The following is a 22,227-nucleotide window of genomic DNA, read 5'->3' on the forward strand; positions in this document are numbered from 1 at the left end:
TCATTCGTCCAGGCGGCTCTTTCTTGATGTTAAGTCAGCTGAACCTCAAATGAGCAGCAAAACGTTCAAGGAAGAAGAAATGACGTCCATTTGCTGTGATGTGGAGGTCGTTGGACAACCTCTGTGACCCAGTGATGCTGGTCCACACTCACGTTGACTTCAGACACACAAACCATCCTCCAAGACCACACAAACATGCTTCCACACGCTTCCAACATCCTCAGAACCTGCAGCTGAACATGAAACCGCAGAAGAAGAAAAGGTTTCTTTCTATTGCAGCGTTTGCACAACAAAATCCCCAAAACAGTTAAAACCCATGAAATGAGGCCAGAGACAGAAGAGGAAGGTCCAGGTCTGGGAAGATGAAGAACTTTTATTCTGAAGATCTGCTCTGACCACCTGAAAGACTTGGTGATAGTTTCCTTCACAGAGAAAATGGACCAGAAACATTTCTACAACCCTAAAAACAAATGGAAGCGGATTTACTGTCACTGAAGTTTAATGTTATGAAAACGTCTGGACTTTTACTTTGAAAGGCTTCTTCCTTTTTACCATTACAGTGACCAAACTTTAGTGGATGTTTGAGCATCATTGTTTTCTTTAGAAAAACCAAGTTCATTTTTGTGTCACTGTGGAAACGCCGCGGCTCTTTGCTCTGCTTCAGATAACGTTTAGCAGGATTTGGAGCGTGAGCTCAGCTCTTCTGATGCTTCTGGAGCTAAACGATTAAATTAAGAGGCGTTTCTCAGGTCGAGCATCTGTCATCGCCTGGAGTTTTCCTTTCAGTCTGCAGGAACGCGCCGCCTTTCCCCCGTGTTTGTCTTCAGAGAGCTTATTAGCTAATGGGTGATTAGATTGCTGTAAAGCCTGGTATCTTCCTGGAGCACATGGCTGCGGTGCCCACTGCCCACATCCTCCAGCAATGACAAGAGGACGGAGTTTCAGATCCACAGCAAAGCAGCTCATTCTGGTCGCATGAACCTCTGTGCGGAAAACACTCCACTGATTTAATCAGCCTGATTCATTCCAGCTTGAAGCTTGCTGGGACTCTTTGCTGCTGCTGTTTTTTGCGTGGTGCAACAGCGCCACCTGCAGGAAGGAGGCAGTATGAGGATGAGTCACTAACACCAGGCCCCCCCATCAGTGTGCAGCATGTGAAGGAAGGGGCTTTGACCAACAGCACTTTACCCGGCGTACAGTAGGCAGGACTGCATTCGTGCGTCTGCGGCGCTGTGACATCATCACAGGAACTGAGATCTGTTGGAAGGGCCAATCATGCGTCTGCAGCTTCAGGAACGTTGACGCGGACCATGTCAGTCAGCGGTTCCCCAAAGGAAAAAAGTCAGAATAACTCAGACGAATGAGAGGGGGGGTCAGGGTATATAATAGAGTGTTCGTACAGCTCTGACTCACTTTCTCACATGAGTTTCCTGATGAAACCCGGAGAGCAGCTGTAAGGCTCTGGATCTTCCTTCCCTTCACAAAGTTCTGCTCGACCTTGAGGAAAATGGTGGTCTGTGTTCATATGACATAAACCGAGTGTTTCGTGTGTGGCAGACCCACATCAATAATGTAAAACATCTTTCCAATCCTCTGCTGCTCATTGGATAACAGTCATTAAAATTCAGCGACCTGAGGGGGTGTCGGGTTCCTGCGGCGGAGGCGGATGCATGTTCCAGTCCTTCTACCTGCAGGCCGAGCTGCAGGATGGCTGCGGCTGAGCTGTGACCGAAGCTGAAGGTGCTTCTGCAGAATGGCTCTCAGGACGGCCATCCTCACTCATCTGCTGCTGCTGCTTTTTTCCACGGGGGATTCGAAAAAAGGTGAGTCGTGGTTTGTCATCTTCAGTTCCATTGCAGCGTCAGACAATGATGAACTTTCAGGGCTTCTCCAACCAGGGAATGATCAGTGAGTCAGACGTTAGATCCTGTTTCTTCCTGAACTGAAACCAAATGTTTGTGATTCTAAGGGGTGAAATGTGGAGGCATCCTCTCTGCTCCATCTGGGAACATCTCCAGCCCAAACTTCCCCGGCTTGTATCCCTACAACCTGCACTGCTCCTGGCTGATCGTGGTCCCAGAGGGCTCCTCTGTTCTGCTCAGCTTCCACCACTTTGAGCTGGAGCACCACGCCAGCTGTGCCTACGACTACGTCAAAATATACAACGGCGTATCTGAGGATGAGGGGAACCTCCTCGGGAACTTCTGCGGGGATACCCCCCCTCCCAGGTTCACCTCCTCTTGGAACGTCATGTCCCTGATCTTCCACTCTGACCGTCACGTGGCCTTCAGGGGCTTCAGTGCTGGCTACACTAAAGGTGCTCCCTTCCACTTGGACTCTTTATTGATGCACTGTTTACGATATGAATGTGCCTCAATCATGGAGTCCATGTGGATCTACAGCCCCCAAACCAGAATCTGTTCCAACACCAGGACTTAAGGATCAGAGTGACACTGGGGGAGACGATGGAAGTTTTATGGAGGCCAAATGAAGGTCTGATGGGGGCCAGATGAAGGTCTGATGGAGGCCAGATGAAGGTCTGATGGAGGCCAGATGAAGGTCTGATGGAAGTCTGATGGAGGCCAAATGAAGGTCTGATGGGGGCCAGATGAAGGTCTGATGGAAGTCTGATGGAGGCCAAATGAAGGTCTGATGGAAGTCTGATGGAGGCCAGATGAACGTCTGATGGGGGCCAGATGAAGGTCTGATGGGGGCCAGATGAAGGTCTGATGGGGGCCAGATGAAAGTCTGATGGAGGTCTGATGGAGGCCAAATGAAGGTCTGATGGAGGTCTGATGGGGGCCAGATGAAGGTCTGATGGGGGCCAGATGAAGGTCTGATGGGGGCCAGATGAAGGTCTGATGGGGGCCAGATGAAGGTCTGATGTAGGCCAGATGAAAGTCTGATGGAGGTCTGATGGAGGCCAAATGAAGGTCTGATGGAGGTCTGATGGGGGCCAGATGAAGGTCTGATGGGGGCCAGATGAAGGTCTGATGGGGGCCAGATGAAGGTCTGATGGGGGCCAGATGAAGGTCTGATGGAGGCCAAGTGAAGGTCTGATGGAGGCCAGATGAAGGTCTGATGAAGGCCAGATGAAGGTCTGATGGAGGCAAAATGAAGGTCTGACTAAGGCCAAATAAAAGTCAAATCAAGGCCAAATGAAGGTCCGAATAAGGCCAAATGAAGGTCAAATGAAGGACCAATGTGGGCCAAATGAAGGTGTGAAGAAGGCCAAATGAAGGTCTGATGGAGGCCAGATGAAGGTCTGATGGAAATCTGATGGAGGCCAAATGAAGGTCTGATGGGGGCCAGATGAAGGTCTGATGGGGGCCAGATGAAGGTCTGATGTAGGCCAGATGAAAGTCTGATGGAGGTCTGATGGAGGCCAAATGCAGGTCTGATGGAGGTCTGATGGAGGCCAAATGAAGGTCTGATGGGGGCCAAATGAAGGTCTGATGGGGGCCAGATGAAGGTCTGATGGGGGGCAGATGAAGGTCTGATGGAAGTCTGATGGAGGCCAAATGAAGGTCTGATGGAGGTCTGATGGAGGCCAAATGAAGGTCTGATGGGGGCCAGATGAAGGTCTGATGAAGGCCAGATGAAGGTCTGATGGAGGCAAAATAAAGGTCTGATGGGGGCCAAATGAAGGTCTGATGGGGGCCAAATGAAGGTCTGATGGGGGCCAGATGAAGGTCTGATGGGGGCCAGATGAAGGTCTGATGGGGGCCAGATGAAGGTCTGATGGAGGCAAAATGAAGGTCTGATGGGGGCCAAATGAAGGTCTGATGGGGGCCAGATGAAGGTCTGATGGGGGCCAGATGAAGGTCTGATGGAGGCCAAGTGAAGGTCTGATGAAGGCAAAATAAAGGTCTGACTAAGGCCAAATAAAAGTCAAATCAAGGCCAAATGAAGGTCCGAATAAGGCCAAATGAAGGTCAAATGAAGGACCAATGTGGGCCAAATGAAGGTGTGAAGAAGGCCAAATGAAGGTCTGATGGAGGCCAAATGAAGGTCTGATGGGGGCCAGATGAAGGTCTGATGGGGGCCAGATGAAGGTCTGATGGAGGCCAGATGAAGGTCTGATGGAAGTCTGATGGAGGCCAAATGAAGGTCTGATGGAGGCCAGATGAAGGTCTGATGGAAGTCTGATGGAGGCCAAATGAAGGTCTGATGGGGGCCAGATGAAGGTCTGATGGGGGCCAGATGAAGGTCTGATGTAGGCCAGATGAAAGTCTGATGGAGGTCTGATGGAGGCCAAATGAAGGTCTGATGGAGGTTTGATGGAGGCCAAATGAAGGTCTGATGGGGGCCAGATGAAGGTCTGATGGGGGCCAGATGAAGGTCTGATGGAGGCCAAGTGAAGGTCTGATGAAGGCCAGATAAATGGTCTGATGGAGGCAAAATATAGGTCTGACTAAGGCCAAATAAAGGTCAAATGAAGGTCCGATGTGGGCCAAATGAAGGTCTGATGAAGGCCAAATAAAGGCCTGATGAAGGCCAAATAAAATTCTAATGAAGGCCAAATGAAAGGTCTGATGGAGGCCAAACAAAAGTCCGATGTGGGCCAAATGAAGGTCCGATGGAGGCCAAACAGAGGTCCGATTGAGGCCAAATCAAGGTCTGATGGAGGCCAAATGAAGGTCTGATGAAGGCCAAATAAAAGTCAAATGAAGGTCCGATGTGGGCCAAATGAAGGTCCGATGGAGGCCAAATGAAGGTCCGATGTGGGCCAAATGAAGGTCCGATGTGGGCCAAATGAAGGCCAAATAAAAGTCAAATGAAGGTCCGATGTGGGCCAAATGAAGGTCCGATGTGGGCCAAACAAAGGTCCGATGAAGGCCAAATGAAGGCCTGATGAAGGCCAAATAAAATTCTAATGAAGGCCAAATGAAAGGTCTGATGGAGGCCAAACAAAGGTCTGATGTGGGCCAAATAAAGGCCAAATAAAAGTCAAATGAAGGTCCGATGTGGGCCAAATGAAGGCCTGATGAAGGCCAAATAAAAGTCAAATGAAGGTCCGATGGAGGCCAAATGAAGGTCCGACGTGGGCCAAATGAAGGTCCGATGTGGGCCAAATGAAGGTCCGATGTGGGCCAAATGAAGGTCCGATGTGGGCCAAATGAAGGTCTGATGTGGGCCAAATTAAGGTCTGATGGAGACCAAACAAAGGTCTGATGTGGGCCAAATAAAGGCCTGATGAAGGCCAAATAAAAGTCAAATGAAGGTCCGATGTGGGCCAAATGAAGGCCTGATGAAGGCCAAATAAAGGCCTGATGAAGGCCAAATAAAAATGAAGGTCCGATGTGGGCCAAATGAAGGTCCGACGTGGGCCAAATGAAGGTCCGATGTGGGCCAAATGAAGGTCTGATGTGGGCCAAATGAAGGTCCGATGTGGGCCAAATGAAGGTCCGATGTGGGCCAAATGAAGGTCCGATGTGGGCCAAATGAAGGTCTGATGTGGGCCAAATGAAGGTCCGATGTGGGCCAAATGAAGGTCCGATGTGGGCCAAATGAAGGTCAGATGAAGGCCAAATAAAGGTCTGATGAGGGTTAAGTGAATCTACTCTGATGTCTGAAACAGTCTTCTTTTTGTCCCATGCAGACCTTTGTGGGGGGGTTTTGACCGGACTGTCTGGGGTCATCTCCAGCCCAGGTTACCCTCAGGAGTACAGCAACAACGCTGACTGCTCCTGGACCATCCGGGTGTCCAACGGCAGCGTGGTCACCTTTGTCTTTTTGGACTTCCAGCTGGAGAATAACGAGGGCTGTAATTTTGACTTTGTGTCCCTGTTCGATGGAGACACCCTCTCACACCGCCACCTGGGCAAGTTCTGCGGGGCGGAAAAGCCGCCCAACATCATCACCACGTCCAACCATCTTCTGGTGGTCTTTAAGTCGGACTTCAACATTGGAGGACGGGGGTTCAAGGCCTACTACTACTCAGGTGAGCGGGTTTAATGCAAACACCTGAAACAGGAAGTGGTCCCTGAGATTGAAGGAAGTCGTCAGACAGGAAGCTCTGGGTCCAACGGTTGTTTTTGTTTTCAGCTCTTGCATGCTGGGACAAAGCGCTGCCATGTTTCCCGCGTGTACGCGCAATTTTAGATCAAGATCTTAAGTTTTTAGTCCTTCAGCTTAAACACTGTTATGTCTATGCTTTACAAACGTCTGCGGCTGCGCAGCTGTGACTGCGTTCATAGCAGATCAAACATTCGCCAGAGATGTTCAAATCTCCTGGATTTCCTCATGAATCGAAGAGAATAAAAAGCTGAAAGTTGAAGAGCTTTAGTGTTTTTCTGTTCTGTGCGGTGCGGCATCATTTCCTCAGACTCGTCCAGGTGGACTGGGCGGGGCTTGGCTCCTGCTGTGATCAGGTGTGACTGAGGTGTGTCTCAGACAGCAGAGAAGATTCAGCTCTGCTTCAGTGAAGCCCTGACACGTCTCCATGCAGGAACGTCCGACGACGTCCTGGTGGTCATACCTGATGATGGCGCTTTGCTTTGACAGGTGAATGTCAGCAGGTTCTGTCAGCTGTCAGCGGTGACTTCAGCAGCCCGCATTTCCCCGGCATCTACCCCAACAACATCAACTGCCACTGGAGCATCTCGCTGGCTGGCGGTTACCGCATCAACCTCTACTTCCCGGTCATGGACCTGGAGGACCGGAACCGTCTGTCAGACCAGTGCGACTACGACTCTGTGGCGGTTCACGACGGCGACAGCCAGAGCGCCGCCCTGCTGGGACGCTGGTGTGGCCGGGAGCAGCCCCCCTTCATCCTCTCAAAGGGGAACAAGCTTCTGGTGGTGCTCAGCACCGACAGGAACGAGGCCCACAGGGGCTTCAGCGCCTCCTACCTTGGAGGTAAAATCCCCCGCTGGTCCTAAAGTGACCGATGAGCAGCTTCTCCGTCTGGACGCCTTGTGACTGACCTCTGACCTCTTCATCTCGGTCCTCAGTGGTGCCCGTGAACGTGAGCTGCACGCGCTCAGAGTTCACCATCCTTATCCCACAGCAGTCCTTACCTCAGCTGGAGCGGGAGAGCATCTACCTGGGCAACCCCAGCTGTGCGGCTCAGCTGACCTCCACCTCCTATAAAATCCTCGCCCAGTTTGTCAACTGTGGAACGGCCAGCCAGGTGAGCGGCTCTCACCTGAAGCCGGCGCGGTGCGGCTGTCAAAGGCGTCACCTGGTTTCCGTCTCCTCTACAGAAACACCGGAACGTCACCATGCTGGTCAACAAGCTCTACATCGATTTCTCTGCGGGAACGCAGCAGAACGTGCAGGAATACAGAGTGCAGTGCGACGCACAGCGGAAGGTGGCGTCCGTGTCCATCGTCTCAGCGGAGGAGCGGCGCCTGGAGGAGCAGGCCCTGCAGACCCACAGCCACAGCCCCGGGGACGAAGCCCGTCCTGAGGCCGAGCCGCACGACCTGAGCGACATCGTCTTCATCAGCATCTGCGTTCTGGCCGTCATCCTCATGGTCATAGCCATCGTCTGGCTAGTGCTGCTGTAGTTCTGGTGGTTTCTGACCCGTTTGCCTTCAAACACTAACGGCCCAGAAGGTTCTAGATGAAATGGTTGACAGAAATAAAACAACACGAAGCCTGTATCCAGTAATCCAAGACCATTTCAGCCTCCTTCAGATTGGTTCTAAACAAAACTGCTGGATCCAACAGAACCTTCAAGGGAGGCGGGTTCTAGGGGAGAAAAGTGAAGATCAGCAGCTGTTTCACACAACTGTGACAAAGACTTTGAGAAAAACACATTCATGGTGTAGTGGTTAGCCCCCTCACCTGATACTGAGGGGGTCCTGGTTCGAATCCCAGCTGGGGGTTTTCTCCTCCCACAGTCCAGAAACATGATTCAGAGGTTCATGACAGGCCCTTTAGTGATGGTGTGGGTGTGTGTGTGTGTGTGTGTGTGTGGGGGTGTGTGTGTGTGTGTGTGTGTGTGACTCTAGGATGGACTGGAGAACTGTCCAGCATGAACCCAATCTCCATCCTTGAGTAGTTGAGGAGGATCCAGTTTGGGAATAAACTGGATTAGGATTATGGATGAACAGATTCAAAGGAATTGAATTTTTCTGGGAATTTCTTTACTCAACTTTTGACACAAACACAAATGTAACAGTAAAAATACAGAAACATTTCCAGAAGATGTTCATGTCAGCAGCAAATTCATGACAAATATTCTATGAATTGAAAAACATTTTCTAAAGGTTTGAAAAAATAAAAACTTGAGCAAAGCAGTCAGCAGAGTTCTGCTGGACCAACGAACTATGTTAACACGAGAAAACCGACCAACAGCAGCTTCCACACCGTTCCTCTTCTCATCCATACGTTCTGAATGGAGACCCGTGTCCTGAACGTTTAAGGTGTGTCGAATAAAAAACTAGAATCTCAGTTTGGAGGAAGGATCCATGAGGATTTATAGTGGTGTCAGTTATTAAAATAATCCTGCATTTGTGCTTTAGGCAGCAAATTTACCGTGGATTAAAGTAGATCCTTTTTCAGAAACACACCTTAGCCACAAAAAACTATTAAAACATTTTGCAGTTCTCTTGTGGCTAACGTGCTTTTCTGAAAGAGGGGGTCCTCTCACATCCACGGTAAATTTGCTGCCTGAAGCACAAATGGAGGATTTGTCAGAAAAATCAACCTGAGCGGCTCTGATGGTGGCATGACACGGTTATCACCAGCATCAGAGAGAACGCCGACATCAACTACCACAAAAAAAATAAATACAGGTTACTTAAATCATCTGTGCACGGCCTGAGGCTCAGACAAACACCTTATTTTTTATAATTGGACACCAGGTGATTGACTGACAGGTCTCCGTTCTTCACCTGCGTCACAACCTGGGAGTTGTGCTTGAAGGCAAAGACCAGCGCTCGAACCGTCCGTCTGTAGGAGGCGCTCACCAGGCGGGAGCCCTGGTGAAACACTTCCCGCTCAATGCTGTCGCTCAGTCCGGAGTCCTCCTGAAAGACACAAACCAGAACCATGAAGAGCCCTGAGAAACCACCAGTCCGGGAAACACCGCGGTTCTGAACACATCTGCATCCAGAAACTTGTCATCCTCCGATCAGAGGCTGACCGCTATACCCCTGCACCGCAGCCGCCCATAAAGTAAGTAGAGAAAGTCGGTGAGTCGGACACTTTAGTCTAGTTTTTCTGATGTTCTAAGATCAGAAACCATTAGCGGACTTTCTGCAGTGAGGCCGGAACCAACGGGTCACATGACGATCGTGACACATCATCGCGATGCACGCCGTGACGGGGATACGCATCGCCATGTTGGGGATACGCATCGCCGTGACGGGGATACGCATCGCCGTGACGGGGATACGCATCGCCGTGACGGGGATACGCATCTCTGTGACGAGGATACGCATCGCCGTGACGGGGATACGCATCGCCATGTTGGATACGCATCTCTGTGACGGGGATACGCATCGCCGTGACGGGGATACGCATCGCCGTGACGGGGATACGCATCGCCGTGACGGGGATACGCATCGCCGTGACGGGGATACGCATCGCCATGTTGGATACGCATCTCTGTGACGGGGATACGCATCTCTGTGACGGGGATACGCATCGCCGTGACGGGGATACGCATCGCCGTGACGGGGATACGCATCGCCGTGACGGGGATACGCATCGCCGTGACGGGGATACGCATCGCCATGTTGGGGATACGCATCTCTGTGACGGGGATACGCATCGCCGGACTACACTCGGCTGCGTCTGCTGCCCCTCCCACCTGGACCTGCAGGGCGGCGGACAGCAGCCTCCTGGCGCTGCTCCTCAGCCCCTCAGATTGCCGGTCGGAGCGGACTTCGATGCAGGGCTTGTTGGAGTTCTCCTGGATGAAAGTCCTCCAGTCGGAGTAAAGCCGCGCAGCCGCAGAGCTCACCTCGGGATCCTGGTGCCGCCGCAGCCGGTTGACCACGTGACCTTTGGAGACATTAAGTGTCAAACTCCGCCCCTCACTGACAGAGCCGTGTGATCAGAACTGGTTTCATCTGAGCACCTATCCTGGTGGACCTCAGAACCTCCCTGGACGGCATCTTCTTGCTCAGCTCCGTCAGGACTGTCAGCAGGTTCTCCTTCGTCTGAGCGGGAAGTTCGAGCGTTGCCTTGTAGCGCATGATGTCCTCAACCACAACCACCCTCTGGAGACACAGAACTTCAGGTCCGGTCCAAACCGTCTCCCGTCACCGAACCAGCCCGTTCACTCACCCGTAGAGACTCGATGGTGGTCTGCCTGTAACGTTTCTCCTTGATCTTCGGCTGTTTTCGCGCTTCATTCTTAGGAAGCCGAACTACAAACCGGTCCATCTTCAAACAAAACTTTATTAGCAAACCAGGAAAACAGACTGTTATGCTAACGTTAGCACACAAAGTGAGGCCAAAACGTGACGTCAGTCTGTTTAAAGTTACAAACACTGCATCATAAACGAGCCTCTACATGAAGACAAGCATCGCGCGCGCGTTCAGGAAGATAAATAATCCTAAAAACGCACTAGACGTGATCGAGATCAGCCAGGCGGACTCTGCACAGCTACCGGGATGGCGGTGCATGTTGGGTAGTTTTGCTCTGACGTCACATTCAATCATGATAAAACATCGCGAGAAAAGGGGAGGACGCACGTTAAAAGTTCTTATAGTTAAAGTAATAAATTACAGAAACGGTTGGTGCTAAATAAAGGAAATCTGTGTATTTTGTTACTCTTTCTGCAAACAGTGGATCACTGAAGTAACAATGAACAAGGTTTATTTTATACCAATGGTAACTGAAACCAGCAGCATTCATATTACCTTATTAGAAACTAGTTTACTTGAAAGATTTTATTTTTTTAAACATTTTCTACGGATAATCATTTTGTTTTTAATGATAAACATCATACAAACATTTGCATTCATGCAACAAAAAGAACTCAAAAATCATCTGTGGTTATATTTTATTGTTGCCTTTAAAGGTTAAGGATAACATTCAACACATGAGTAAAGGAAATGCATATACAAGACAATTAAAATACCCATTGATGATAAAAATAGGCTACATAGCATTGATCATACTAAGGGGCAGAACAATTTTTAAATTCAATCGAATGTTAAAAGTTTTTTATTGATTCAAGCCATTTTCAGCAATAAAAACAAGAAAAGACAATAAAGATCAAACTAAACATTTATAAAGATATCTTATCTCCTTACATCTTATATCTATATTCTTAATCAATTATAACATACAATTGTAATATAATTTGAGATATTACAAGGTCTTTACCATGCAAAATCAACTTTTTGAGCTTTTAAGTTTATTTTAATGTCCGTTCCTTCCAAAAAACAAACCCTAAGCTGTATTTTGATCCATTCATCTGTCTTCATCTGCTTCCAGAACGCGGGTTAAAGTAACTGCATCTACTCGTGAGAAAAAGAAAAAAAGAAAGAGGGGATCCTCTTACATCCACGGTAAATTTGCTGCCTGAACTGAAGCACAAATGCAGGATTTGTCAGAAAAATGAACCTGAGCGGCTCTGCTGGTGGCATGACATGGTTATCACCAGCATCATGCTCAATGCACGGATCAGAGACGGACAGAGAATGCTGACATCAACAACCATAACAGAAGAGTGAAATCTTACCAGCAATACTTTTAAATACTTCGTTACAGTAAAGCTGAACATGTTTCTGTTCTGTGTTGTTTCTGTTATCAGTGACTCTCACCACAGCTGCCTTCATGCTCCTCCCATGAACTGTTATGGCTTCTGTCTGTATTTTATGTTAAAGATGTCTTAAAAATTCCCCAGCTCCCTCAATATTCTACAAACGGGTCTGAAATGGGAATTAAAATAGTAAACAATTTTTTAAAAAGCGTCTAAAAGTGGTTTTAATTAATCACTGTTGTACGTTTTCCAGTACTCCGTGAACGCGACATTGAGCATCGCGAGAGTTCGGATCGGGACGAGACTTCAGAGCGCTTAAGGAGGACTGGGAAGCGGATCCTGTTTGTTTTCGTAGAGAAAATGGTTTCTCTCTCCGCTTTCAGCCTCACCTGCGGACTCCTGGTCCTCCTGTGTTCCGGCCTCGCGGCGCTCGCGGCCTCGGACGTGTTTGAAACCGTTCTGGGGAGCACCGCGTCCTGCCGCGGCTCCTGTGAAATGACCTATAGTCTGCATACGTACCCGCGGGTGAGTGTCGGGACGGCGGCTCGGTCGGAGCGGCTGGCGATGTCGCTGTTTGGGGCGGGCCTCCGCCGCTGAGCGCCCCCGGTAACCGCTCCGGTGTCCGTCCACAGGAGGAGGAGCTGTACGCCTGCCGGAGGGGCTGCCGCCTCTTCTCCATCTGCCAGTTCGTTCGTGACGGCGGGGATCTGAACCGGACCAAGTCCGAATGTGAAGCCAGTAAGACGAGCCGCACGAGCGCGGCTCCCCGCGCGCGATGCATCCAGCCAGGTAGTCCTGAAAAGGTGATGTCTCTAAACGCTTCTGCTGACCCGCAGCCTGCCAGGAGGCCTACAGCCAGTCCGAGGAGCAGTTTGCCTGCAGCCTGGGCTGCCAGAACCAGCTTCCGTTCGCAGAGCAGAGGCACGAGCAGGTAACGAACTCCACCCGCGCGGGCGCACGCCCCACCTGCAGCCGCACGCCCCACCTGCAGCCGCACGCCTCACCTGCAGCCGCACGCCTGTCTCTGTGTTCTTAGCTGGAGATCATGGTGCCCAGGATCCACCTCCTGTACCCCCTCACGCTGGTCAGAGGCTTCTGGGATGACGTCATGAGTCAGGCCCACAGCCTCATCACCTCCACCTGGACCTTTTACCTCCAGGCTGATGATGGAAAAGTGGTCATTTTCCAGGTGAGAGCCGAGTCGCGCCGTTAGCCTTTGTCCAGGTGAGCCCGGTCATGGAAAGCAGCTCTTCTGCCCAACAGGCTGAACCTCAGGTGAAGGTTTTCCCCTGGTTTGGTCCGGACAGCAGAGCTGAAGACGACCTGCAGCAGATCTGTAAGCCTCCCTGATCTAAGTGAACGCACAGCTCTCATCCAGAGCTCACAGGTCGGCCTTTTTGTTAGAATCCCGCTACACGCATCCATGTGTTCCTGTGCAGAACCGCCTCCACGTGTTTATGGCTCTAATGTTCATTTGTGTGGCGCGTGTCATTTCTGGGGGGGGGGGCTCTGTGGAGGTGGACTTCTAGCTTCTGAACGCCACAACAGCCGAGCTCTGCTCTTCCCACACGCATAACCATCTCCTGGTTTCTCAGCTCCCGGACTCGGCAGACCCGTCTACAGGGAATACGACCGCGCACTCATCCAGGAGCGAGACAGAGACGTGACCGGCGTCCAGAGCTTCTACGACGAATACAACCTCTTCAGCTGTCTCTCAAGGTTTGTGCGCACGCTCGGGCCCGTCACCAGGAGACGGCACCGTCAGCTGAACGGTGCGACACCGAGGATCTGCTGGGTCACCGTTCCTGTTCTCTCTGCAGGAACCCCTGGCTGCCTGGATGGATCCTGACCACCACTCTGGTCCTGTCGGTGTTGGTCCTCGTTTGGATCTGCTGTGCTACCGTGGCGACGGCTGTGGACCAGTATGTTCCTTCAGAGGTAGGTCTGCCGCAGCATCAAACCCAAATGTTTTCTGAGAGAAGGGACGGGTTGTTCTTCAAATACAGTTTTCTCCATTGGGTTTGAATAGAAACTATAGAAAATCAATGGATCACTGAGTCATTTCTCCAAAAGCTTTTCAAACAGTCGGTGGACCGGAGGGACCTGATGTCCTGCAGACCCTTAGTGAGGGTTGGTAGAAACTCAAGCCTCAATAATGTTTCTACAGAAACTCAGCATCTATGGAGACAGCGAGCATCTCCCAGAGAAGAAGCTGACCCCTTACCCAGCATCCTCTCTGCTCATCATCACCTCCAAAGGGCTGGATGAAAAGGCAGGACCCCTCCCTACCAAGGTGGACCTGAACCGGTCCAGCATTTAGACGCTGCTGTGCAGAAGAGAACGTGGTTGATTTGAAACTTCTGCTCTAACCCTGCAGTGCTGATGGCTGTTTTCTATCGAGTGTCTTTCCTCCATCTCACCTTCAGGGAAACAAACGTGTTTTTATATGATTGAGGCATTAGGACATGGTGGTGGACGTGAAGACGGTTTTTCATTGTTAGCTCCCTGCTTTATTTTATTTCTATTAAAGGTTTGAATTCTGACATGTTTCCTCCTGCTCAGTAAAACCTGCTTATGGATGTGGCTCTGAAGATCTCCATGTGGACGGTACAGAGAGGAACGCTCTCCGGCTTCAGTGTTCTCTTAATGACGAGTCAGAATAAACATGACAGTCTCTGTTCTGATTTTATTCCTTTAAAAACATCTCGGAAGAAGCATTCCTTCAGCAGCGACTCGGCTGCGTTTCCCCCAGTCCGTGTTTGTGACTCGGATCTAAAGGTTCATTTATGGCAGTGGTTCCTGGTTTCTATCCTTTCGGATCTCCTGCCGTTAAGCTGCAATAATAAAATGACAACGGTCCAACATTTCCACGCGTCTGGTGTTTCTGTGCCTCCGGTGATGGCTGCTCTGCTTTTGTGGAAAGCTGCACGGCCGCCTGCGTCTCCTCCCTCAGTAGCTGCTCAGCAGATCCATGTCCTCTGCAGTCAGAGCTGAGGAGACGCCACGCTTTCTCGGGGGGCTCTGGTGGGAGACGCCACGCTTTCTCGGGGGGCTCTGGTGGGAGACGCCACGCTTTCTCGGGGGGCTCTGGTGGGAGACGCCACGCTTTCTCGGGGGGCTCTGGTGGGAGACGCCACGTTCTGGATCCAGCTTCCGTTTCCCCTCTTCCAGACGGGGATTAACGGTGGAAGACGGCGGCTCTTGAACGCCGGCTGTGGGTCTGTAAAAGTGCAGCTCCTCTCTGCTCGTGTCCTGCTCGCTGCCATGGACCGGGCCCGAGGAGCTCAGCACATCCCGGATCCTCTTCTGTCTTCCGTCTGTGACAAACAGTCTTTGGGAAAAAACAAAAACATACAGAAGAACAACCCAAAACGCACCAGACTTACAAAAACCAAGAGCTGACATCCTGGAATCCCCCACTTTCTTCTGCGTTGGCGTCTTTAATCCAATGGATTCCCATTGATTTACCACCTGAGCAGAAATGAACCGTCTCAGATCCAGGTGCTGGGCGTCCACGCCTGTCCAGCGTGTCTGAACACTGACCTGCTCTGCCCAGCCGTCAGTTTCACATCCAGAATGATGAAAGACGTCCAGAGGTTCGGGGCAGTGAAGCAGGCCCAGCAGGCCCCACATGCTTTTCTGCAATCCGGGGCTAATCTGGATGGATGAAGACACTCAGGGGTCGGGAGCACGGATCCTGCTGCAATGACGTCCTGTCTTACCCTCATTCCAGTCTGAGACACGTCCAGCGCTGACAGCTCTGGGAGGCAGGTGAGGTACCGGAGGGCTCTCTCTGAGATGGGGTTGTCTGCCAAACAGAGGAGCCTAGGTGTCAGCAGCTCTCAGGACTGAGATGGCTGCATCTGTGCAATCACCCAGAAGCCACTGACAGGAAACGTCCAGGACCTGGAGACTGTCCAGACCCGCTTGCCTCATCCGGACCGCTGCGGTCAGTCTCTGCAGGCCAGCATCTGACAGACCGTTGGCGCCGATGAAGAGCCGGACCAAGCTGCTGATGCAGAGACATGTCAGCTCTCAGCGCGGATTCATGCGGCGGTAGAAGAAAACGAGTCTGACTTGGCCAGTGACGTCACGTGCTGGAAGAGCTCGTGCTGGTCCCCCAGCCTGCACCCGAACAGGTCCAGAGACTTCAGACTGCAGAACGTTCTGATCTCCTCCATCCGCTCGTGGAGGAGCGGGAACCTGAGGAACCAGAGGGAGAAGACGTGATGACGTCACGGTTGGTGCTACACAGGGCAGCGGCGGAAACCGTCCCCACCGGTTTCTGAGGCACAGAGACCCGAGCAGCGTCTCCCCGTAAGCATCAGCGAACAGCCGCAGCGCTTTGGAGGCGTCCGGGCCGGAAAACACGTGACCTTCCGCCGCAGCCGAAAACACGGTACGTCCGATCTGTTCTGGGAATCCGACCAGCGAATCCACGTGCTGGATGTTGTCAACCACGAAGGAAAGCGTCATCTGAAAGAGAGACTCGGAGAATCGGAGGCTTCCCTCCGCGCGCGAGGTAATTCTACCATTCTTGTTTGTTGGCGCGCGGGACTCTGTCCGTCCGTCAGCCGGGGGGGCCGCTGGAGCCAGAGCGGTGTCACCCACACGCCGAAGTTTGCCTCTTTCCCGAACATAGACGCTGCCGCCCTCCATCTTCAAACCAAAGCGTCACTTCCGGTTAGCGGGCGTCGCGAAAAAGCAAAAGCCTCCTTAAATCATGACAAGAATTTAAATAAAAAAATATATAATTGACCATTTCATTCCACATATGCTACAAAATTATATAATTACCTAGAGTATGAATTTATTTGGTCTATTTTTGAATACAGTGTGTTATGAAGTATTGAACTTCTTTCACGATTCAAAGTAAAACTTTGGTAAGTGGAAGTGTTTGTAAAGAATTAAAAGTTTTACAAAAAACTCTCCATAAGCAGCTATATTTAAAGAACAAAACACACGTCATAAATCAATAATCACTTAACCCGACGGTCTGTTTCGATTAATCAAACTTTTACTTCGAAATTATTTTCAAATCCCGGAAGTCCCGCGTTGTTTACAGTGATGTCATATCCTGTTTCAGGCTAGCCTAGCTATCAGGAAATATTTTTGATTTAGTCCATAATCCGGTAAGTTTGCCTTTTGGGAAAACTTCACTTTAACGTCATTGAAATGTCTTTATCAGGGTAACATAAAACTGTCGAGTCTTCTGCGTTTTGTGAGGTTTGACGTAGAACTTTGAACTATAATTCTACCGTCCCGTTAAACTTAAACGTGTCATTTTTAGCACTGATCGGGGAAACTCAGCTGCTGGTGTTGGACATCAAACTTCTGAAAACCAACATCCTTACTGAAGCAAATGGCATCGAACAATGATCCGTTTGAGTTCCGAGGTAAGTTAGGATCCCCAAAAGTTCATAGACTAGAGTATTAATAAAACCTGGAACCTGAACACGTCCCCGTGTGTGTCTATATTAGCCAAACATCTCGATGGCTCCTTTTCCAAATGTTGACATTCAGCAGCTGCCTGCAGAGCAGCCGTCCTGACTGGCATGAGTTCTGCTGAAGGAGGACGGGACGGTCTCGGCATGTCCGAACATTGACCCAACGGGACAAAATGCTGAGACTGTTCCTCCTGAGCGGAATTCTCTGCTGGAACCTGAATGCAGCACGAAACCCCTTCAGTCACGCTCCCACTCCTGCTTTGGCTCCTCAGATCATGAAATGCTACGTTATTTTGGAAATGCAGAAATAATAATGACACATTTTATTTAGAAAGAAATGTGATTTACATTTTGAACAAATAATTGTTACAGTTTCATTTTTTCCCCTCTTTTAATATTTTTTTCCCGTGGTTCATTATTCTGAAAAGTGTTGCTGGTTTTTACACAGAAGTTTCTCTTGTTGTAGTTTTAATACACATTTTTGTTTCAAATCCTGTCTTTTGATCCAACCGGGCTATTTCTTCTTTTCTTTGACATCAGAGTTTGAAGAGGATGGGAATCTGTTGGAGACCAACAGAGAAGCTACAACCATCAAAATTGAAGATGAGGATGTGAAGAGACAGACGAAGGCTCCTGGTTTTGTTCATGATGCTGAAGATGAATATTCAGCCCATTCCGATGACAGGGAGGAGGTCAGGCCTTCAATGTACAGAAAAATAGTCTCCTTTGCTCTAGAATCAGTGGACTCATCTGGACTGTTTTGTTTCCATTGAAGCTCCTGTCTGGACAAAAGAAAAGTGCTCCTTTCTGGACGTTTGAGTACTATCAGAAATTCTTCGACATCGAGACTCATCATGTAATGTTTTTACGGCTATGTTACGAACGTTTCAGGAAAACGTTCAGCCTTGAGTTTGAATGTTTTATGTTCTTCAGGTGAGGGAGAGGATCCTCGGATCACTGCTGCCTTGGCCCAGAAAGAACTTCATTCAGTTTTACCTTCGGAAAAATCCTGATCTTTATGGTTTGATTTGTTCGTTTTGAATCCTCGTGTTCTTAAAATCACTGGAGGACAGTCTTGCTTTTCCTGGTCTAAACATGTGAAGAACTCCGTGATGTTTGTGTTCTCAGGACCATTCTGGATCTGCACCACTCTTGTGTTTGCCGTTTTCATCAGTGGGAACATTTCCAACTTTATGGCTGGAAAATATAATCCACAGTTTCGGAAAGGTCAGCAGGTGTGACGGGCTTCACTGAACATGGGGGGGTTGCTCCTCATGGTGCTTATTTCTTGTTCCAGTAACCATAGCTGCAACCATGATCTTCAGCTACGCCTGGTTTGTTCCTCTGGGCCTCTGGGGGTTCTTGCTGTGGAGAAACAACAAGATCCTGAACTTGGTGTCGTACTCCTTTATGGAGGTCGTCTGTGTGTATGGATATTCTCTGTCAGCCTACATACCTGCCGTGGTGAGCTCTAAAGCTTTTCTTCTACAGTAAAAGAGAGCTTGGTTTGCAGCTTGTTGAGCTTTGGGGATTTTTAAATCTGTTTGTGGAAACGGTCCACAGATCTCTTGACCTGCTTGTGTTCCATGTTAGGTCCTGTGTATCGCCCCGCTGGAGTGGCTGAGGTGGTGCATCATGGTGGTGGCGTTTGGCCTCTCTGGCTCCATCCTGGTGATGACCTTCTGGCCTGCACTAAGGGAAGACCACCCTAAGGTTGCCATGGCGATGGTGTCAGCCATCGTGTTGCTGGATGTGGTCCTGGCGGTGGTTTGTAAGGTAATGCCAGATTGTTTTTAGAGGCAAAAGACGGAGATGTGCTTTGGAAAATAAGAGTCAGTCTTCCGCTTTGGCGCACGGCCTCTGAACTGATCGGGCTGCTGTGTGATTGTCTTCTTGTCAGTCTTTTCATGACTCCCGTTGCCTCTTCATGGTGGTGTAGATAACAGCAGTCGGTTCTCATTAGTCCTCAATGATCTCAGCATGTCCGAGCATTGACCCGGCTTGTTTGTGTCAGTCACAGACTTCATTATGCTGCCATCTTTGTGCATCTGCATGTGTGTTTCTGGGAAATGAGGGTATCGAGTTCATTCCCATTGGGGGGACTGGTCAATAGAGGCTTATAGCAGGTTTGTTAACTGCTGGGAGAAGCGGCTGTTAGCACATCTCTTAATCTGAACCCTGTCAGGTCTGCAGGGATTACATGTCTTGTCTCATTATTGTAATTGGTTTACAAATTACAGCACCCATGTCTTTGAAGGGGGACCAGGCTGAATGGATTGTTGCATTGTCTCCACCTTCTGCACCCCCCCAGCCTTACCTCAGTCTTGGCCTGATTGTTTCTCTGAGTTGATTAGAATTAAAGCTTGTGGTCCGGTTCTACAGCGTTCTCACTGTTGTTCTTCCAGATGTATTTCTTTAGCAGACCAGGAGCGCCTGTTGCTCCTCCTACATCAGGCCTGATCAAGACAAATACATCCTCTTCATGAAAGCTTCACAGAGTGAAATATCTGGTGAGAAAAACACGCCTAAGCTCTCAAACTGGTCTTGTAACTGCAGTTCTCCTTCATGGTGCAGAGAATTACAGCTCTGGATCTGTTGTTGGTCTCTTAGTTTGTCATCATTGTCTCAGTGACATGCAAGTTTTAAACACACAACGCTGAACTTCCTAAACGTTGATGTGGTTTAAAATGTACCTGTGTGTTGAATTGCAGGTTCTTCCGTTGCTTTATTGGAGAGAATCGGGTTGCTGCGCTGGTGAAGTCACGGGACGTCTGGATTTCACGGCACTGGGATGTGGCGGCCTAAGACTGTTTAAGAAGCCCACGCTGTGCAGCAACGTGACTTCTGGAACCCCAGTCTGCTTTTCTAATGGGAGGGGTTGTAAACATGCTCCAGGTGAAGTGGGCACAAAATCTTTATAAAGGTGGAGTTTTAATATTTTCAGGTTCTTCAGTTTAGGTTTATAAATGACCAGTTTGAGCATGAATGGGATTATGGCAATTTATATTTTCCTTTTTATGTATATTCCTGTTATAGAAGCGTATACGTTTCAATACTGTGAGTTGATGACTAGCTGTGGGAAAATGGACGTGATTGTCCTGTGAGGGTGTTTCTGATTGCTTAGTGCCCTCAAATGAAGCCACATTCCTGCCTTTATATAGACATCAGCACTGCTTCATAAGTATTCTTTGTCATGAAAACATCAATACAGAAATAAAACGTGTGGAAGTTTGTTCATGGATTCAGTTGTTTTTGTCCTAAATAAAATGCTTCTTTCTGGTAAATACTGAGTGAAGCCGCAGCTCTGTGCCTTCTGAGCTGCATTGTGACCAGCAGACCCCCCCACAGAGGACCCGAGTCTGACGGCGCCTCGCTGCGCCGCCTCCGCTCTGTTGCGTGTTGGTGGAAAGAGCTGGAATCTGGTGTCACAGATAGCATGGCCAGATCATCTCCGGTGGAAAATGGTGCATACTCTATGTGACCACACGCATCAGCAGACTGTGGTCTGCATCTGCCATACAAAGGCCCTCATTATGCTGCTTATTATTTCCACCCACCAACAAGGAAACCTTCTCAGATTAATTAACAAATGGGGAAAAATTGTGTCACTCGAAGCTGTGTTAGAGGAAAGGTGGCGCCCTAATTAATGGTCATTCTAGCCCCAGCTTTGAGTTACACTGCAGCTGTCTGTCCAACTGAAATCCTCTGGAGAGGAATGCCAGCCTCCTCCGCCTCGGTCAGCCTGGAAGCGTTTGCTTCTTTTGGATTTATTGATGCCCTCCTCCATCACAGGTGTCATCTTTTTTCTTTCTTTAAAGGCTATGGAGTTCTAGTCTTACTTTATAGTATCGTCTCATCCTGAATGATGGCCACCTCAAGTGGCAAAGGAGAAAAGGGGTCCAAATTTGAGACCCTGAAGCTTTTGGAGAAATGCACGAAGGAGCGGGACGAGGCTCTGCAGAGAGAAAGTGCTCTGAAAGAAAAAGTCAGACAGTATGAGGCCAGGATGCGCTCCACCGAGGCTCTTAAACAGAAACTCAAGACGCTGACCATGGACAACAAGGAGCTGAGGAAACAGGTGAAGGCTCTGCGGACTGAGATTGGGCTTGAGAACAGCCCTACATTCAGTGGGAAGACCACAAAGGACATAGTCAACGACCTGCATGAAAAGGAGCGCGAGTGCAACTCTCTGGTGGAAAAGACGGGAAAGCTGACCCTGACCGTGGATGAGCTGACGGCAGAGCTGTCCAACACCGTCACCTCTAAGGCACTCCTAGAAGAACAAGTGCAGTCCTTGCAGCAAAACCTCAAGGATATGACCAATAATCAGCGACGACTTCTGAAGTTGTGGGAGGACAAGAAGAGCCAGAGGGAGCAGCTGGCCCTGCCTTCAATCATCCAGAAATCTCCCATGCATAAGGAGGTCCAAACTGACATGTCCATCAACTCATCCCAGAAGCTTCCCGAGCACGCTTTCAACACCAAACCCTTTTCCTTGGACAGTGACCAAAAGCCTTTCTGGGACCAACACAGTCTGCCATCCTACGGAAACAACTATCATCACGACAAACAGATTTTAATGCACGACGAAGCTTCTGCAGTCCAGAACTGAGGGGCTCAGAGACCGAGGTCACCAACATACGAGATGATTCTCTCCAAACAAGAGCAACTTCCTGCAGTAAACTGCCTCCTGGATGGATCATTGTGAATGTTTCTGCTGTTTTAATGAAATTCTTTAACAAATACAGATGTCAGCTGCTGCTCTTTAAATAATTGAACCAGTTCAAGTTTGTCTCATTTATTCATGGACAGGCTCAGGTTTTAAAAGGGATTTATTTATCAGGACGAAAATGCTTCTTTTGAATCGAATGCTAATGTCTGCTGCCTTAATAAAACACAACAAGCTAAATAAATAAAAAAAAAGTTAAAATTCCACTGTTGTTCTTTATGATGAGTCAAAGTGTTCGCAAAAAGCACATATTTTATTGAATGGACTAATAAAATAAACTCACTTAACTACATCAAAAATAAAATCGAATCACGTGCATTAAATGGGGAAAGTGTCAGAAATACCCAGACATATTTGTTTGGAAGTAGGATTTTTGCTC

At 49.3% G+C, this 22,227-nt stretch overlaps 6 protein-coding genes across 11 annotated transcripts; 4 read left to right on the plus strand and 2 right to left on the minus strand.

Annotated features, from left to right (window-relative positions):
* The first annotated feature begins 347 nt into the window (after positions 1 to 347).
* On the plus strand, positions 348 to 8,403 carry cdcp2 (CUB domain containing protein 2). The gene is made up of 6 exons (XM_011473376.3): positions 348 to 1,823; positions 1,970 to 2,317; positions 5,603 to 5,944; positions 6,508 to 6,861; positions 6,957 to 7,135; positions 7,209 to 8,403. Exons 1-6 carry the CDS (start codon positions 1,754 to 1,756, stop codon positions 7,512 to 7,514), a joined length of 1,599 nt encoding a protein of 532 aa, XP_011471678.1. The 5' UTR covers positions 348 to 1,753; the 3' UTR covers positions 7,515 to 8,403.
* Positions 8,075 to 10,621, minus strand: tceanc2 (transcription elongation factor A N-terminal and central domain containing 2). 2 transcript variants are annotated; one of them, XM_023965382.1, is made up of 4 exons: positions 10,246 to 10,621; positions 10,037 to 10,178; positions 9,773 to 9,960; positions 8,075 to 8,981 (listed from the first exon to the last, which is right to left on the minus strand). In XM_023965382.1, exons 1-4 carry the CDS (start codon positions 10,342 to 10,344, stop codon positions 8,793 to 8,795), a joined length of 618 nt encoding a protein of 205 aa, XP_023821150.1. In that variant the 5' UTR covers positions 10,345 to 10,621; the 3' UTR covers positions 8,075 to 8,792. The 2 variants fall into 2 exon arrangements, with proteins under 2 accessions (XP_023821150.1, XP_023821149.1); XM_023965381.1 differs by having other exon boundaries at positions 9,767 to 9,960; positions 10,246 to 10,614.
* Positions 10,622 to 11,961: 1,340 nt separating this feature from the next.
* On the plus strand, positions 11,962 to 14,536 carry tmem59 (transmembrane protein 59). The gene is made up of 8 exons (XM_004086699.3): positions 11,962 to 12,197; positions 12,305 to 12,410; positions 12,509 to 12,603; positions 12,709 to 12,861; positions 12,936 to 13,008; positions 13,268 to 13,391; positions 13,493 to 13,610; positions 13,840 to 14,536. The coding sequence occupies exons 1-8, from the start codon at positions 12,033 to 12,035 to the stop codon at positions 13,990 to 13,992; spliced, it is 987 nt and encodes a 328-aa protein (XP_004086747.1). The 5' UTR covers positions 11,962 to 12,032; the 3' UTR covers positions 13,993 to 14,536.
* On the minus strand, positions 14,338 to 16,588 carry lrrc42 (leucine rich repeat containing 42). 4 transcript variants are annotated; one of them, XM_020701893.2, is made up of 7 exons: positions 15,952 to 16,588; positions 15,750 to 15,875; positions 15,563 to 15,684; positions 15,395 to 15,480; positions 15,216 to 15,329; positions 15,059 to 15,143; positions 14,338 to 14,989 (listed from the first exon to the last, which is right to left on the minus strand). In XM_020701893.2, the coding sequence occupies exons 1-7, from the start codon at positions 16,329 to 16,331 to the stop codon at positions 14,622 to 14,624; spliced, it is 1,281 nt and encodes a 426-aa protein (XP_020557552.1). In that variant the 5' UTR covers positions 16,332 to 16,588; the 3' UTR covers positions 14,338 to 14,621. The 4 variants fall into 4 exon arrangements, with proteins under 4 accessions (XP_020557552.1, XP_020557553.1, XP_011471672.1 ...); XM_020701894.2 differs by having other exon boundaries at positions 14,338 to 14,711; positions 14,811 to 15,143; XM_011473370.3 differs by having other exon boundaries at positions 14,338 to 15,143; positions 15,563 to 15,681.
* Positions 16,081 to 20,360, plus strand: yipf1 (Yip1 domain family member 1). Of its 2 annotated transcripts, none has more exons than XM_011473373.2 (10): positions 16,081 to 16,194; positions 16,963 to 17,068; positions 17,660 to 17,811; positions 17,895 to 17,975; positions 18,053 to 18,140; positions 18,248 to 18,346; positions 18,417 to 18,583; positions 18,713 to 18,895; positions 19,525 to 19,629; positions 19,831 to 20,360. In XM_011473373.2, exons 2-9 carry the CDS (start codon positions 17,035 to 17,037, stop codon positions 19,603 to 19,605), a joined length of 885 nt encoding a protein of 294 aa, XP_011471675.1. In that variant the 5' UTR covers positions 16,081 to 16,194; positions 16,963 to 17,034; the 3' UTR covers positions 19,606 to 19,629; positions 19,831 to 20,360. The 2 variants fall into 2 exon arrangements, with proteins under 2 accessions (XP_011471675.1, XP_004086748.1); XM_004086700.4 differs by lacking the exon at positions 16,081 to 16,194 and adding an exon at positions 16,717 to 16,804.
* A 94-nt stretch (positions 20,361 to 20,454) lies between these two features.
* On the plus strand, positions 20,455 to 22,172 carry LOC101170913. The gene has a single exon (XM_004086702.4). The coding sequence runs from the start codon at positions 20,982 to 20,984 to the stop codon at positions 21,729 to 21,731; it is 750 nt and encodes a 249-aa protein (XP_004086750.2). The 5' UTR covers positions 20,455 to 20,981; the 3' UTR covers positions 21,732 to 22,172.
* The last annotated feature ends 55 nt before the right edge of the window (positions 22,173 to 22,227 follow it).

The sequence above is a fragment of the Oryzias latipes genome, chromosome 17, assembly GCF_002234675.1.
Source record: "Oryzias latipes chromosome 17, ASM223467v1".
Lineage (NCBI taxonomy): Eukaryota > Metazoa > Chordata > Actinopteri > Beloniformes > Adrianichthyidae > Oryzias > Oryzias latipes.

What these genes read in the sequence shown, in the direction of transcription:
- cdcp2 (XM_011473376.3), top strand. Translation starts at nt 1,754, where the DNA reads ATGGCTCTCAGGACGGCCATCCTCACTCATCTGCTGCTGCTGCTTTTT. An exon ending in CACGGGGGATTCGAAAAAAG is followed by an intron (nt 1,824 to 1,969) that starts GTGAGTCGTGGT and finishes TGTGATTCTAAG; the next exon opens with GGGTGAAATGTGGAGGCATC. An exon ending in CAGCGCCTCCTACCTTGGAG is followed by an intron (nt 6,862 to 6,956) that starts GTAAAATCCCCC and finishes CTCGGTCCTCAG; the next exon opens with TGGTGCCCGTGAACGTGAGC.
- tceanc2 (XM_023965381.1), bottom strand. Translation starts at nt 10,344, where the DNA reads ATGGACCGGTTTGTAGTTCGGCTTCCTAAGAATGAAGCGCGAAAACAG. An exon ending in CCACCATCGAGTCTCTACGG is followed by an intron (nt 10,179 to 10,245) that starts GTGAGTGAACGG and finishes CTGTGTCTCCAG; the next exon opens with AGGGTGGTTGTGGTTGAGGA. An exon ending in CCGCCGCCCTGCAGGTCCAG is followed by an intron (nt 8,982 to 9,766) that starts GTGGGAGGGGCA and finishes TGTGTCTTTCAG; the next exon opens with GAGGACTCCGGACTGAGCGA.
- tmem59 (XM_004086699.3), top strand. Translation starts at nt 12,033, where the DNA reads ATGGTTTCTCTCTCCGCTTTCAGCCTCACCTGCGGACTCCTGGTCCTC. An exon ending in GTCTGCATACGTACCCGCGG is followed by an intron (nt 12,198 to 12,304) that starts GTGAGTGTCGGG and finishes GTCCGTCCACAG; the next exon opens with GAGGAGGAGCTGTACGCCTG. An exon ending in CTCTTCAGCTGTCTCTCAAG is followed by an intron (nt 13,392 to 13,492) that starts GTTTGTGCGCAC and finishes TTCTCTCTGCAG; the next exon opens with GAACCCCTGGCTGCCTGGAT.
- lrrc42 (XM_020701892.2), bottom strand. Translation starts at nt 16,331, where the DNA reads ATGGAGGGCGGCAGCGTCTATGTTCGGGAAAGAGGCAAACTTCGGCGT. An exon ending in TCTCTGTGCCTCAGAAACCG is followed by an intron (nt 15,876 to 15,951) that starts GTGGGGACGGTT and finishes CTGGTTCCTCAG; the next exon opens with GTTCCCGCTCCTCCACGAGC. An exon ending in CCAGGTCCTGGACGTTTCCT is followed by an intron (nt 15,481 to 15,562) that starts GTCAGTGGCTTC and finishes TCTGTTTGGCAG; the next exon opens with ACAACCCCATCTCAGAGAGA.
- yipf1 (XM_011473373.2), top strand. Translation starts at nt 17,035, where the DNA reads ATGGCATCGAACAATGATCCGTTTGAGTTCCGAG. An exon ending in CAGCCTACATACCTGCCGTG is followed by an intron (nt 18,584 to 18,712) that starts GTGAGCTCTAAA and finishes GTTCCATGTTAG; the next exon opens with GTCCTGTGTATCGCCCCGCT. An exon ending in TCCTGGCGGTGGTTTGTAAG is followed by an intron (nt 18,896 to 19,524) that starts GTAATGCCAGAT and finishes TTGTTCTTCCAG; the next exon opens with ATGTATTTCTTTAGCAGACC.
- LOC101170913 (XM_004086702.4), top strand. Translation starts at nt 20,982, where the DNA reads ATGATGGCCACCTCAAGTGGCAAAGGAGAAAAGGGGTCCAAATTTGAG.